At 37.1% G+C, this 17,070-nt stretch overlaps 1 protein-coding gene across 1 annotated transcript in view; it reads right to left on the bottom strand.

Moving 5' to 3' along the window:
- Positions 1–17,070, bottom strand: part of LOC115229285 (centromere protein I-like) — a 58,025-nt gene that overhangs the window by 24,221 nt on the left and 16,734 nt on the right. Inside the window, exons 4-10 of the mRNA XM_036499162.1 lie at positions 16,437–16,544; positions 13,290–13,385; positions 11,566–11,652; positions 9,766–9,873; positions 6,365–6,532; positions 3,449–3,569; positions 1,116–1,198 (exon numbers count right to left, since the gene is read on the bottom strand). Of these exons, the coding sequence (XP_036355055.1) occupies positions 1,116–1,198; positions 3,449–3,569; positions 6,365–6,532; positions 9,766–9,873; positions 11,566–11,652; positions 13,290–13,385; positions 16,437–16,544 (771 nt within the window). The remainder of the gene's footprint in view (positions 1–1,115; positions 1,199–3,448; positions 3,570–6,364; positions 6,533–9,765; positions 9,874–11,565; positions 11,653–13,289; positions 13,386–16,436; positions 16,545–17,070) is intronic.

Raw genomic sequence — 17,070 nt, 5'->3', positions numbered from 1 at the left:
GGCCTTATGTCTAAAACTACATTCTCTCTAAAATAATTCTAAATTTGGTACAAGGCCAGGAATTTTGAGGGGAGGAGGTAAGTCAATTTCATACTTCACTGCTGCTTTATTTTATCAAACCCCAAGAGTATAAAGACAAAGTTGACCTCACCAGAATTTGAACTCAGAATGCAGAGAGCCAGAAAAAAAGTCATTAGGCATTTTGTTCAGCTTGCAAACAATTGTACCAGTTTGTAGCCTTAATGAGAAGTTATATGTCCTAAATCACATGTAATGATTGAAACGAATAATTAATTATGCAAAGAAAATGGCAATTATCACCAATACGTTTTGCCACAGTGGCCATAAAGGCAAGAACAGAAAGACCATCACAATAAAAGAGAAATAAAACAGTCTAAAAATAATTAGACTGAAAAAAAATAAAAAGAATATATACATATATAATGCTGGTGCTTTATTACGGTTTTTAGAGTGCTTCAATTTACTTAAATGTTAAGAGCAGGTACCAGATCATCTTAAGACTTGACCTCAGTGAAAGCATATTTATCTCTTCATTGCTGTCATAAAACTGAAGCTAAATATCTCTCCTTTGGAGTCCTTCAGTGCCAAAAAATCACAGACAGTTCTCACATATGTTAGTGCTGCTCGGTCAAAGAATGTTGAAAATTGCTCCAAAACTGGTCGTTAACAAAATATCCTTATGCAAAAGAAGCTATGATCTGCTTTGTTGTTCTATAGACAACTGCTGCTCATGCTCTCTCGTACCCTCTACGGAATATGATAAAGGACATTTACAGAAGAAAAATCAATGTTTGACAGATCTTAGAATATGAGGACAGATATACGTATGAGAGTAGAAAAGTCTTTATTCAAAGTTTTAAATAGTGAGCAATATTTAGACAAAAATAAAGAGGAATTCTAAAAAAATTTTTTTTAATGATACTGCTATTACTTCCAACAAAAGCAATAATTCAATGTAAATGATATTTAGCAATATCTATAATAATAATGTTCTCCAATATTAAGAACTTTTATTCTTTTCTACAAAAGGAAATGACCTCAAAATAATTTACAATTATCAAAATCATGGAAAATAAAAACGGAAAAATAAATACCTTAACACGACGCATGAAGCCTGCTAACTTTGACAGAAACTCTTCCAGATAATCAGAATATGGTACACTGTTTTCTAGAAGAGCTGCAGAAGAAAATGAAACACACTGGGTTCAGTAAGAATAAAAATCTGAGATAAGATGGCATACATATGTACACAAATATATATATATATATATATATATATATATATATATATATATATATATATATATATATTATTTTATGTGGAAAAATACAAACTGGGACAAGAACGTAAAACATTTAGAAGATGATACAAAAAACATGGAGGGGACATTCGAAGCCTTCAATCTTCAGTCAAGAACCGGATCATCGTAGCAATTTCAGCTGATTAATCTTGAGATCGCTCCGATCCGGCCAGCCCCAAGGAAAAACTAATCTACGAGCATTAGATTTCTTGGAAGAAGGATTGAATGTATACGAAACAGGGACAGAAAAACGGACGATGCCACACGAATATAAAATACAAAAAACAATAATGTAAAAACAGGACAAAAACAGCGGGTGTCTTACGACTAATAAACAGTACAACAAGTTTAGCTGGCGTATTTTGAAAAAATGCCTTTATCGGCAGACGAAGATGACAGATCAAAGTAGAGTGCAAAGTGTGAAAGGCAGAGAAATGTAGGAGAGAGAGACAGAGTGTAGAGTCGTACCAAATTTTATAGGAATATGTACTTACATACAAGGCCAAAGAGGGTATGGACGCCGCTATATATATATTATTTTATGTAGAAAAATACAAACTGGAACAAGAACGTAAAACATTTAGAAGACGATACACAAAACACGGACGGGACATTCGAAGCCTTCAATCTTCAGTCAAGAAGTAAGTACATATTCCTATAAAATTTGGCACGACTCTACACACTGTCTCTCTCTCTCCAACATTTCTCTGCCTTTCACACTTTGCACTCTACTCTGATCTGTTGTCTTCGTCTGCCGATAAAGGCATTTTCTCCAAATACGCCAGCTAAACTTGTTGTACTGTTTACTAGTCGTAAGATACCCGCTGTTTTTGTCCTGTTTTTACCATTATTGTTTTTTGTATTTTATATTCGTGTGGCATCGTCCGTTTTTCTGTCCCTGTTTCGTATACATTCGATCCTTCTTCCAAGAAATCTAATGCTCGTAGATTAGTTTTTCCTTGGGGCTGGCCGGATCAGAGCGATCTCAAGATTAATCAGCCGAAATTGCTACGATGATCTGGTTCATGACTGAAGATTGAAGGCTTCGAATGTCCCGTCCGTGTTTTTTGTATCGTCTTCTAAATGTTTTACGTTCTTGTCCCAGTTTGTATTTTTCTACATAAAATAATATATATAGCGACGTCCGTACCCTCTTTGGCCTTGTATGTAAGTACATATTCCTATATATATATATATATATGTATATATACATACACACACACACATATATATGTACACACGTATGTTAATGATTATTTTGGTATTCATTTATCATCATCATCATCGTTTAACGTCCGTTTTCCATGCTAGCATGAGTTGGACGGTTCGACCGGGGTCTGGGAAGCCAGGAGGCTGCACCAGACACCAGTCTGATCTGGCAGTGTTTCTACAGCTGGATGCCCTTCCTTACACCAACCACTCCGTGAGTGTAGTAGGTGCTATTTAGGTGACACCAACGGCCACGATTGGTTGGTGCTTTTTACATGCCACCGGCACGGAGGCCAGTCGAGGCAGCGCTGGCAATGGCCACGTTCGGACGGATCTCTTTATGTGGCACCGGCACTGGTATCACAACTACAATTTCCATTGATTTTTTTGATCGATTTCGATTGCCTCAAGAAAACAATTTTACACATTAATTTGATGGGTTACTTTCCACTTCCCTACAATACAAATTTATAATTCTTAAACAAGTATACTGTTGACAGAGACTTTGAAGTTTTGGCCAGTTAAGCCATTGTTGGACTATCTGACGATGGCCTATCACCTTAAACTTTGAAATCATTGTCAATAATGTTCTGGCTCACTGCGTGGCACTTTGGGTAGTTGTCTTCCGCTATAGCCCCGAGCAGACCGAAGCTTTGTGATTGAATTCGGTAGGCGGATGTTACTGCCGTGTGTGCATGTGTGCATATAGCTGCTCAGTGCCTCTCCAAAAGAGAGAGAGGGATGTGTACAAATATATGCATGTTGTTTGTTTGTGTATCAACTAAAATCCTTGATGGGCATGCCCCAGTATGGCCACAACTGAAAGACAGAAACCACTGCAAACAAGAACAAAAATGAAAGATGAAACAAGTCTTTTTTTAAAAAGAGACTTCAAAGAGATTCCTGTGAAGACTTACCATCGTAACAAGTGTGGTAGAGCCACCAATTAAACTGGCCTGTTATGTGTCGGTTTTTGTTGTATGTGATCAGGTACTGAAGCAACGGATTATCAATCACAGAACCCATTTGAATTGGGAGCTACAATTAAAGATTAAAAAAGATATTTATGAAAAGACCAAGAATCACTTACTCTTTGACAAAACATTGCAAATGATCCCATGCTGTACTTTTTACACCTGGAAAAAGTTTAGCTCTAATTGTTAGATTTCTTCTGATCAGCATTCTTTAAATAAACAGTATTTACCGATACTGTTTAAATACTGTATTTACCAATGAAGACAGACATTTTTAATAAAAGAAAGCTCTCAAAAAGTGACCCCAGGTCCCATAAACTAATTTCGTTCCTGATGCTTACTTTTTCCAAAATAGGCACAGCTGAGATTAGGGTGTGTTGAATATGCTGGTGTGTCTTTTATGCCATAAATACGGCATTGTATCAGGTTGGAATGAAAGTTTAGTTCGATTTTCTAAATGAAATTTTAGACAACATTTATTAAAGTATTGCTTCTTGTTGTCAATCATGGAATGAAACAAAGAGTAATTTATATTTTCTTCTTTCAGGCTAAAAGAATATTGCTCACAGTCTTCTTTGATGTTCACTTCAATCAAAGAACACATTAGATGTGCTTTACCATGCAAGTTTCATAAAGGTGTCAACGTGAGTGCAGCAGCAGCAAATTCCATTCAGAGTACTTAGGAGATGTAGTAAATGAAAGAAGTTGCAGGAATTGGTTTCCCCTGTTTTCAAAGTGGAAACTTAGGCAATGAGCCAAAGAAAGATCATCTGAAAGCTTTTGATTCCCAAGAGCTGGAAGATGTTATCACAGCAAACCCTGTTCCTAGTGCTAGGGAACTAGCCAAGAAATTCAAAGCAAGCCATACAACTATCCTATGCGAACTGATAAGAATTGGCAAGGCTTCAGTAGTTGGAAAATAGGTCCCGCACGACCCATCTCAAGAGAATCTGCAACAATTTATTGCTTGTTGTGAGTCATTGCTTACACGACAAGTGTCACATGCCATTTTTGGAGAGGCTTGTTACTGGTGTTGAGAAGTGGATCCTTTATCATAGTATTTAACATTGATGTCAATGAATCAGTTGAGGAAGCAGACCAGCTCAGCAACCAAGAGGATGACTTCATCCAAAGAAGATCCTGAGGAATGTATGGTGGAATATTCAGGAAATTATCCATTACAAACTGTTAGACACCAATCTTTACTGCAATCAACTTCATCGTTTGAAAGCAGCTTTGGACAAAAATCACCCATCCTAACAGAAAGGGAGTCATTCTGCATCACGTTAATCTTTTCTACTCCAGGCACAAGGTCCAAAATTTTTGGGGAGGCGGCCAGTAGATTAGATCGAACCCAGTACTTAAATAGTACTTGCGAGCTGGCAGAAACGTTAGCACGCCGGGCGAAATGGTCAGCAGTATTTCGTCTATCGCTACGTTCTGAGTTCAAATTCCGCCAAGGTCGACTTTGCCTTTCATCCTTTCGGGGCCGATTAAATAAGTACCAGTTACGCACTGGGGTCGATAAAATCGACATCCGTTTGTCTGTCCTTGTTTGTCCCTTCTGTGTTTAGCCCCTTGTGGGTAGTAAAGAAATAGGTACTTGATTTATCAACCCCGAAAGGATGAAAAGCAAAGTCGACCTTGGCGGAATTTGAACTCAGAACATAAAGACACACGAAATACTGCTAAGCATTTCGCCTGGTGTGCTAACGTTTCTGCCAGCTCGCCACGTTTGTGTGTGTGTGTGTGAGTATGTGTGTGTGTGCATCACGATAATGCTCACCCACATACTACACAATTGACAGAAGATCCCTTGGAAGAGCTCTGTTGAGAGAAATTGCTTCATCGTCCATATTCTCCTGTCCTTGCACCCCATGATTATCACAGAATCACTTGGATGGTCTTAGGTTGACATCAGGAGAAGAGGCTGAAAATAATTGGTATCATACTTTGCATCAAAAACTAAAGCATTTTACAATCACAGCATCTATAAGCTTGTTGACAAATGAAATAAGGTTCTATGAAGGAATGGTCATTATGAGAATAATTAAATATTTCTAGAAACATAAATAAAAACTTTACAATCAGACGTAACTTTCATTCCAACCTGATACTTATTGGTATAAAAGATATGCAACACTTATTCTTTATTGTATCAAAAAATTGCTCTGCATCTGATGCAGCCATACACTAAAGAGTCAGCTAAGCCTAAGTCCACTAGACACAATCACAATAAGTGTTACTAGTAATAAAAATTGAAAGCAAACTGAACTACTAGGGTCTAATAACACAAACTTATACTTTTACTCTTTTACTTGTTTCAGTCATTGGACTGTGGCCATGCTGGAGCACCGCTTTTAGTCAAGCAAATCGACCCCAGGACTTATTCTTTGGAAGTCTAGTACTTATTCTATCGGTCCCTTTTGCCAAACCACTAAGTTACGGGGATGTCAAGCGATGTTGGGGGGACAAACACAGACACACAAACATACACATATACGACGGGCTTCTTTCAGTTTCTGTCTACCAACTCCACTCACAAGGCTTTGGTCGGTCCAAGGCCATAGTAGAAGACACTTGCCCAAGGTGCCACGCAGAGGGACTGAACATGGAACCATGTGGTTGGTAAGCAAGCTACTTACCATACAGCCGATCCGTCAGCAGTTATGAGTAGGGATCACATACCTCAGTATCACATTACCCAGTATAAACCCCCACACATTATACATGTCTTGCATTATTTATTGACTGTGTTATCTTTAAGAAACATTTGTTAATTACCTAAATCCGTGTTTCTCACATAAGGTTTATTTAATCAAAATGGGAAGGAAAATAAGGAAGAAAAGCTGCTCTTACTTGAATTTGATCGATATACTGAAGAAGGTCTTCAAATGTGAGTATCCTGTTGAATGAAACAGTTTCAGGAAAGTGGTCCGGCCTCACAATATCAGAAGTTGGTACATAATCATTTACTGAAGATTGAACCTGAGGAATTAATTTACTCAGTTTGGCTTTCTTTCGAACCTGAAAAACAAGATAATGATATTATTTCACTTTAAGAGAGGTTGGGGTCCACCAAGGTTCAGTCCTCAGCCTCCTCCTATTTATCATAGTCCTCCAAGCAATAATGGAGGAATTCAAGACAGGATCCCCTGGGAGCTCCTCTATGCTGATGACCTTGCTCTAATTGCTGAGTCACTATCAGAACTTGAGAAGTTTCAGTGAAAAGGACACATTACTAAACTTGTAACATTCCTCATAAAACGTTTACGGCAGTGGCTCTCAAGTGGGGCCCATATGAGATTTTGCTCATTAAACAAATCATGTGCAATAAATTGGTTATATTTCTATAATACACAAAATATTAAAATTTCTTTTATACAATTCATCATCATCATCGTTTAACGTCCATTTTCCATGCTGGCATGGGTTGGACGATTTGACAGAGGACTGGCAAACCAGATAGCTGCACCAGGCTCCAATCTGATCTGGAAGAGTTTCTACAGCTGGATGCCCTTCCTAACGCCAACCACTCCGAGAGTGTAGTGGGTGCTTTTCCCTGGCACGAACCTAAACTGCATCTCATGTAAACTGACTCTCTCCCTAATTAGTTGGGCTATAACCCTCTCCATGACCTTCATTACTTGATCCAATATCTTGATACCTCTCTAATTATTTGTATCGAAAGCGTTACCTTTACCTTTGTAGCAATTGACTATAGTGCTGCTACACCAGTCATTGGGTATGACTCCTTCGTGTATCACCTGGTTAACTATACAGCTGACTAGGCTATAGCCGACACTGCCAGATATTTTGAGCATCTCTGCAGTGATTCCTGATGGGCCGGGGGCTTTACCTGTCTTCATACTCTTAATTGCTTTATCTACCAAGGTACTGTCAACTCGGATACTAATAATATTTAATTATAAACATATAAAATGTTTTTAAATACAGTGTAACGATGCAAGTCCTAATAAACCCTTATCGGCGGTAATATGATGTAATGGTCATGTTGCCCGAATAGGTATAATTATTAGTTTCCTATTGGTTAAAATTACTGCCCATATTTGAATTCTAACTTTCATCAAAGAGAAATCTTTCACAAAATACAGTTCTTAGTATTCAGGTAGGAACAGCTTTAAAAACCCTGATTTTGGGGAAATTAATCAGTGTTCATTGGTTGTCACTCAATTCCACGGCACTCACTCACTTGAGATAGTGGTCATTGCAATGCCAAGTCTTTTATATAATTCAACAAGGCTATTTTGAATTGTTTAAAACTCTTGTAGCTTAGTTATGGAAGAATTAGTTAATATAAATTTTATGTCGTAATTCACTATGACATTTTTCTTTTGACTTATAAATGTACTGTAAACAAACTAATTTAGTAAATAATTTCTTTTTCTTCATTTTCTTCAACCTGTCGATGAAATTTATTTCTGCAAGTATGAAACTGTTGTTATAGAGGTGAAAAACAAAAAGCAAGCATGTTCAGCGTCTTGTGGTGTGTATAATTCCCCACAGCAGTTATACAGCCTCAGTTAAGACTTATGCATGGTGATAAATGCTTATGATTAAGTTATAAGTGACACGTTTATCACCATAGATTCCTACTCAAGAAAAATATATATTTATTATCTCTTCCAAGTCAAAACCATTATAAACCAGATAATCACCGTTATAATAGAAACATAATAAAAATATATATACATGTTTTAAACAATACAAAAATGTTTTTAAACACTGACTGGCAATGAAGGTCCACCCAAGTAAAATAGAACTCAAAGGGTTCCACAAATAAAAAAAATGGTCGAGAACCACTGGTATATGGCATTGTGAATCTTGGAAATGAAATCATGAAAGATAAACAAATGTTTTCTTCACTTTGGAAAGGAGAATAACAACCATCACCTTTCAAGCACATCATCATAATTTAACCCTTTCGTTACAATATTTCTGACCAAAATACACCCCTCATGAATTTCAATTAAATTCTAAAATAATCATGAATTTAGGCTTGTTTCATTAAATAACTGTAACTTTTTTACTTATCAACATATTAATGTGATATTTGGAACATAATTAAAGAAAGGGTTCTTAATCAATTCTATTGCATAACTTTTGTCTCAAAGTGACTTTAATTACAGGTAAATCCAGGTAAATTGAGCAAAAGGTAAAAATATTAAAATTTTGTTTAAACATCACCATAGAAAATGAATCATCAGCTAATATTCAAATGGTGATGCAACAAAATTTTGATAAAGAAGAATTGTGCACATCACTAGATCATCAATTGAATTTAATGCACAACAGGTGTACCATAAAGGTGGAATAAACTGAAATACTGGAATCCACCGTAAGTTTGACCAGTCAAAAAATAATATACAGCCCTGGTTATGGTATGGAAGTGATAAATTCCAGACCACATCGTCCCCTAGACCATGCCGACTAACATTATTTTCCCTGTATAAAAACTAAACCCACCGCAGTACTCAGTATTTTTGCTTCACAAATTTTCCGAACTTTGATCCCCCATTTTGTGTTTGTTTACAATCTGCGTAAATTTGTTTCCACATTGATCGCTTCAAACAATAACTTCCAGACCACATCGTACCCTAAGCCGTGCTGACTAACATTAGTTTCCCTGTATAAAAACTAAATCCACAACAGTACCCAGTATTTGCTTCACAAATTTTCCAAACTTTGATCCCCCATTTTGTGTTTGTTTACAATCTGCATAAATTTGTTTCCGAAGTGATCGCTTCAAACAAGCATACTGAAAAAAATAAAAGTGGTGTGTGCGCGAAGTCAATCAAAATGGTTCAAGTAGCTACTTTTAGCTTATTGTAATATCTCAATTTGTATTTACAATTTCTATGAAGGCTCATCAGTGTCTAACCACACATGGGAACAGCCTCAGTCGTGGTCTCCGCTATATAAGAGAACAGATGATTGTGGTTGGAAGCCTTTGATCAAAAGTGTACTGAATGAGGGTGACCGTTGATTAATCACTGCAGGAATCTCCACATCAGTAATTCTTAACCCTGCTCCTGCCATTCTCCAACTGTGTTTAATATATTTTACTTACTTCACACAAAAAATATACTCTGGATAATTGATTTACTTATATATGTCACTGCCAAAATGCTATCTTTAAGTTAGCATGTTAGCATATGTAACTTAATCTCGACAGTATTTTTTTAAAATCAAAGACAGATAAAAACATTGAAAAAAAAAAGAAAAGAAAAAAACCTTACTGGACTATTAACAGATTTCTGTGCTAAAGCTTTTAATTCCAGTCCCCTTCGTAGCTGAACAGCTTGGATAATCTTTTGCATTTTTGAATTTGGTGATCTATAAAAGCGCTGAAAAGTAGAATAGAGAGCACCAACAATAATAATAATAATAATAATAATAATAATAACAACAATGGTTTCAAATTTTGGCACAAGGGCAGCAATTTTCAATGGGGGAGGATTAGTTGATTACATCTAAGCTGGTGCTTATTTTATTTATGCTGAAAGGACAAAAGACAAAGCTGACTTTAGAGGAATTTGAACTCAAAAATTAAAGAGCAAGAGGAATTACTACTACTAATAATAATAATAAATGCCCCGATGCAATAAGAGGCAGCAGTTCTCATGGCTTCTGATGTTAACTGATTGGGAGTGTTAACATAAACAGGTTTTGCCTTGGTACAAAAAATGGACCACAGCAAATGTCATGTTCGGTAATACCACAGATTTGCTTGTCATCTGTTTCACCACAACCAGTTGAGCATGTCCCTTAGTGGCTGACGATATGTGCATCTCTGATCAAAGCAAGAATAGTGAGGGAGCATCATAGCCATGTATTGAGAGGGTTTGGGGGGGGGGGGGGTGCTTGAATAATTCACCCGTGGAAACAAAGGTGTTTTATTCCTTAGCCTTAAACAGCACTTATTCAGGGACCTTTTGAGCATGAGGGGCTACTCAATCCGAAGAAAATTCAAACTCGGTCCCCACCTGTAATGTCATGCACATTTTGTCTTGATAGGAGGTCACCATTTTTGCACGTGTGGTTGTGATGCATGTACCTGGCATACAGTGCAAGTACAGACGGATAAAGAAAAGCGAGGGTAGATTAGTAAATATAGATCTATGTTTTGCCATGCTTACTATTATTTGAAAAATTAACTAGCCTCATAGAAGATGAATTGCATAGCTTCCTGGAGAAGATAGAGATGCAGAAAGATGTCAAAAGGCACTAAATCAGCTGTATATCGATAGCGTGATATTAAATTGATATATGAATAAAAAAGAACATAGTTGTTGGTTGTATAACAAACTTGGGATGTGAAGAGACAGGAGAAATACCATTACCGTAAATCTTTGAGTATAGTCCACCCTTGAGTATAATACGCAGGAGATTTTTAGGGGGCTGTACCTCTGGAAAACCTAAACCTTGTGTATAATACACACTCCTTCTCTAACTTGAGTCGTGCGTAATTAAGCCAGTCGAACAAACACTTCCGCGCATGCATAATACAATAATGGTGATGTTCTTAACTGTTATATGGGAATGTAAATATGTTTGCAAATTGTTTTTGTTACATGTTATTCTGTGTTCTGAATACTTTTATTTTAATAAATGTTGCTTACTGCAAGTTATAGATGATTCTTTTATGACTTCATTGCTTTCAGGCTTAGCTTAAGGTATTTTCGCGCCCGACATCACAAAATGCGTCTGAATAAACATTGCCAAACAGCAAATAGAGACTCGGACATTGCTTAGAATATATTTTTCATTTTTAACCTTGTACATAGTATGCTCTAAGGATTTTGACCTTTAAATTTTGGGGAAAAAATGCGGATTATACTCAAGGATTTACAGTAAGCATCTTGCCTGGTTTGCAAGCAATTCTGTCAGTTACCTGCCTTTAAAATGATAATAAATGGCAGTAATAATATTTATGTATATATATTTCAGGCCATGCTGGAGCACAGCATTATGTGTTTGCAGCTTTGTGTAAGTAAAACTGATAGTTAAAAAAATGGAAAAAACAAAAAGAAAATTACTTGATATTTTGGAAGTGACAGCCCTAATTTATCAGGCTGCAGCATCTTATATTTCGTTAGTAAACCAATTAATGAAGGGACATTCCCCTGAAAAGATAAAACATCAAATGAGAAAAAGATATATAACTTACATTCATTAATATTGAGTCCAGTGTGGAATGATGGCAGCAGAAACGAAAATAAGGATCTTAGAACTTATATAATGTAGATGCTGATTACTGGAGTAGACAGTTCCAGTCTATGATATGTAACAGAGTAAAGTGCCTTCATTGTAAACATAGAGCAGTAATGCTTACAGAGTATAAACTCTGACTCTTCAGCTGGTTGGCAGATATCATACTGACAACAGAGCCAGCAGCTCTTGTAAACCATATTAACTGTAAAGCATTCAAAGTAGTTGAATCAAGCATGGAGAAGTCAACATTAAAATGATGAAGATGATAGCCAGATAGGCAGATGGATATAGATATTACAGTTTTATATTTAAGAGATGAGGAATTATGTACATTATTTACATTTGACGGATATTTGTCTTCATCTTTGTTGTTAATACAGCATTTCAGCTGATATACCCTCCAGCCTTCTTCGGGTATCTTGGGGAAATTTCGAACCTGGGTTCTCATTCCTAAGGAATTTTTCAATGTTATTATTATTATTATTGTTCAGGTCACTGCTTGGAATCGAATTCGGAATCTTGAGGTTAGTAGCTTGCACTCTTTACCACTACGCCATATGCCCGTGGGCATACGGGAATATAGATATGCTTATTAAATACAAAATTGGAACTGTTTATGAAGCTAATCTCATATATGCTGTGTCAGTGTAGCAGTTCATTAATACGCTCAACCACTCTAGCAACATTTATGTAAATTAGGTCAGGTCTGGTTCAGTCAGTGGTGCACACTTTTGTGTCTCAGTAAACAAGTAATCAAATCCTGACGATGGCTTTAACAAGAGCCGAAACTAATTGATTAGTTAACTTGATCCTTCTCACTGGCTGTCAAAAGGCCTATGATTTAACCAAGAGACCAATTGACTTGGTAATAATTTTGTTATTCTAGCACATGCACAAATAGTCTGTATGTTTGATTTTTGTACACTTCAGTTTTTCTGAAATTCAAAGAAGATGAATATCAAGTCAAAGAGACAAATCTCAGGAATGACATACACACAAACATCACTAATCCAAACACTGAACTACTAAGAACCTTAATCAAATGAACCAAACCTTAAGGAATGCCTGTTCACATTTAACTGTACAAGCAGGTCAGTGTTTTGCCATGCTAGTACTGTTTAAACATATATGTGACTAAGGCATTGTTTTACAGTTGGATGCCCTTCCTGTCACTAACCCTTAGGTGATTTGCAAGTAAAGCATCGCTTATATCAAATGACTTTGCAAGAACAAAGTAACAAGCAATTTGTTTACAGAAGTGACAACACAGTTTGAACAATCACAGATACATACTTGCAAATGTGTGTGAGTGCGAGAGAGGGAAGAGGAGAGTGAAAGTTCATGGATAAAATGAGAGAGAGAAAGTACATATTCAAGATTGTGTTGGATAGATAAGAGAAACTTGGCAATTTAAAACGTTCTAGAAATTCCACTTAGTCACAAAATTTGTTTGGCACCAGTCACATCACAAATCAATATTTTTGCATTTACAGAACAGACAATGAGTATGGAAATAGCATTAAATGACGATGTCAATGAAACACTTTACCGTTTTCTTCCACAACAAAATCAGCTCATTTATTCGGAATAATGTAACATCAGGATATAAAGTCAGCTCACTCAAAATGTAACAGATTTCTGGGAGCTGAAGGAAGAGAAACAATTTCAAAATATGAGCAGAAGCAATCAGTTATAAACTGTAGACTAGAATGCGTTTAATACAAACCGTTTTGTTATCCACTCTGCTTCTTTTAAAGAAAAATCATTCATTTTAAAGAAATCTGAACTAATTTAAAACTTTGCAGCATAGATTTTATATGAGAAACTTTTGTGAAATTATGGTTCTGATATCAGCTTCAAGAAATAGTTAATTACTTCCACACTTTTGACTATTTGAAAACTTGAAAGACATAAGCAGTGCATGTCTATAAGATATATGGTCATGAAGGAATTACATTTCAGATGACAGGCTACTGGTTGGATGGATGGATGGATAGGCATGGCTTTGTGCTAAGAAGTTTGCTTACCAGCCACGTTATTCCAGGTTCAGTCCAACTATGTGGCACTAGTCTTTGGTCAAACAAAGTACTATGAGTGGATTTGGTAGATGGAAACTGAAAGAAACCTGTTCATCATCGTCATTTAAAGTTCGCTTTCCACATAGGCATGGGTTGGACAAGCGGGAGGCTGCACTGGGCCCCAATCTGATCTGGCAAGGTTTTTTACAGCTGGATGCCCTTCCTAATGCCAACCACTCTGAGTGTAGTGGGTGCTTTTATATTTTTATATACCACAAGCACAGAAGCTAGTCAGGCTGCACTGGCATCAGCCACACTCAAATGGTGCTTTTTATGTGCCACCAGCATGGGTACCATTCAGGTGGCACTGGCATCAGCCATAACTAAAATTCACTCAGTTGAACAGGCCAGTCAGCCATGACAATGATTTCACTTGACTCAACAGTTCTTCTCAAGCACAGCATATTGACCAACGATTGAAGGGTGCTTTTAAACAGGCCAGTTACGTGACCTTGACATCAACCACAATTACAATCTCATTTGGCTTGCCGGATCTTCTCAAGCACAGCAGATCTCCAAAAATTTCAGTCACTTGTCATTGCCCCTGTGAGACCCAACGTTTGAAGGCCATGCTTCACCACCTCATCCCATGTCTTCCTGGGTCTACCTCTACCACAGGTTCCCTTCACTGTTAGGGTATGACACTTCACACAGCTGTCCTCATCCATACACATCACATGACCATACTAGTGCAGTTGTCTCTCCCGCACACCACATCTGATGCTTCTTATGTCCAACTTCTCCCACAGGGTGCTTTACACTATCATGTATGCACACTGACATTACACATCCAGCAGAGCATACTAGATTTGTGTCTTAGAAGCCTACGCATGTCCTCACCAGTCGCCGCCCATGTTCCACCGTCAAGTAGCATGGCTTTTCACATGCAGGCATCATACAGTCAACCTTTTACTATGAGCAAGAGGCCCTTTGTTACCAGCAGAGGTAGGAGCTCTCTGAACTTTGCCCAGGCCAGTCTTATTCTAGCAGCCACGCTCTCAGAGCATCCACTCCCGCTACTGACTTGGTCACTTAGATAACAGAAGCGGTTAACTACTAGTTTTTCTCCCTTGGCATGTGATGGAATGTTTTCTGTACATCTTCGGCATTTATTGCACCTGTACATCTGCCACACACAAAAACTAATCTTCCCAGTTAACCTTTCTTTGACTTTGCTGCACTTCTTATGTGTCCATAGCTTACACCAGGTATATCTTATGGAGTTTCTACGTATGCCTTAATGACCACCTCGAGAATCCAGTTTCCACAAAAACTGTTTGCCAGGAGCTGCACAAAGCCGGATTTCACAGGAGGGTTGCAATCAGAAAACCACTACTTTCAAAAAAAAATGCTGCAAAGTGTTTAGAGTGGAGTAAAAACCTATAGAATTGGTCCTTAGAACAGTGGAAGGATGTTATTTTCTCAGACGAGTCATCCTTTACCTAATTTCCGACCACTGGCTGAGTATACATGTGGATACAGCCAAAAACAGCATTTAACCCAGACTGCCTTCTTCCATCTGTGAAACATGGAGGAAGATCTGTGATGATCTGGGGGGCTATAACTTGGAAATCCACCAGCCTAATGGTTTCCCTTCATGGCAGAATTAATAGTCAAGACTATTTAAGCATTTTACCTGATCAAATTCATCCTATGGTTGCAATCTTTCAGGATGATAATGCACCAATTCATACAGCTATAGTTATTACTGAATGGCACAAGGAACATTTTAGTGAAGTAAAAAAAAAACATCTTATCTGGCCACCACAGTCCCCCAGATCTAAATATTATTGAACATTTATGGTGCATTTTAGAAAAAAGAGTAAGGAGTCGATATCCTCCACCATCATAACTACAAAAACTGGAGACTGTTTTAGGTGAAGAATGGACAAAAATTCCTTTAGAAACAATTCAAACTTTGTATGAGCCCATACCACATAGAATTCAAGCTGTAATTACTGCCAAAGGCAGCACTTACCCCATGTTAAAATAAATTTGTTTGAAATTTTAAGGTGTTTCAATTATTTTGTCCAACCCCTGTATATACAAATAGTGTGAGAATCATTTCCTGGGAGGTCACGGCAAAGAATATGTAAGATTAAATATAGTTATGAATGAAAAGCAGCACAAGTGTTGTAAACATTATCAACTGCTTTGCTTCTTGGCCAGTTTGCTGCATAGTAGCACTCTGGGGATGACCCCCTCATAGCATGAATCCACACTCACATATATGTATGTGTACACATACAATGGACTTTCCCATTGTAAATGAGAGATGTGAGTTTTGTAATTCACTGAACAACCTGCTCAGATGATGTGTTTATAGTGATTTGATAATTGTGCAGTACATAAGCTCATTCTTTTCAAATAGACATTGCCTGTACAGGTGCAAGGTGTGTCACACATCAGATGACAAAGACAGACAGATATCATGTTACTGATCAATTGTAAGAAGTAAGAGATAATGTACAAATGTAGGCATGGCAATAAATCTCTGCTCAAGAATTTGCACCAACTACAAGCCAAATAACATCAGAAAATAAGGTTAGCAGTTCTAGCAATTTTATCAGAGATAAACCGTATACAGAAACCCGAAGAAGAATTAGAAGGATACTTACAATATCATAATTTCTGAGAAGATAAAAGAACACATTGTACACTGCATGAAGCTTATCATAGGCATCCATGTATGGCATGACAAGTACAATCCAGTGAAATACTAATTTCTGAAATATTAAACGAGAAACATAATTAATTTACATATTTGGTGTTGTAAAGGAAATCAAACAGAGTTATGCAATGTGATGTTAAATTTGAATTTACAATTTCTCGGCCTATTGGTGAGTTTACATCAGCATTATCTACAATAATTTCCTTGCTCAAGACACTTTGGGCAGCATATTGCCTTTTCTATGTTCAAGTGTACACAAACATATTAAATTAGTCTGGTTGGGTGGTAAGAGGTTTGCTTCATAACCACACAGTTCTAGGTTCAATCCCATTCTGTAGCACCTGGGGCAAATGTTTTCTACTACAACCTTGGGGTGACCAAAGTCTTGTAAGTGGATTTTGTAGATGGAAACTGAAAGAAACCCATTGTGTGTGCATGTCTTGTGTCTGTCTCTCTCCATTGCTTGACTATCTATGTTTGTTTACATCCCCATGACTTAGCAGATTGGCAAAAGGAACTAATATATCAAATACCAGGATTAAAAAAAATAAACACTGGCAATGATTTGTTCAACTAACACT

Source organism: Octopus sinensis, unplaced genomic scaffold, assembly GCF_006345805.1.
Source record: "Octopus sinensis unplaced genomic scaffold, ASM634580v1 Contig12345, whole genome shotgun sequence".
Classification (NCBI taxonomy): Eukaryota; Metazoa; Mollusca; class Cephalopoda; order Octopoda; family Octopodidae; genus Octopus; species Octopus sinensis.
Note: the sequence above shows the minus strand (reverse complement) of the source record. Positions and strands in the feature narration are given on the sequence as shown.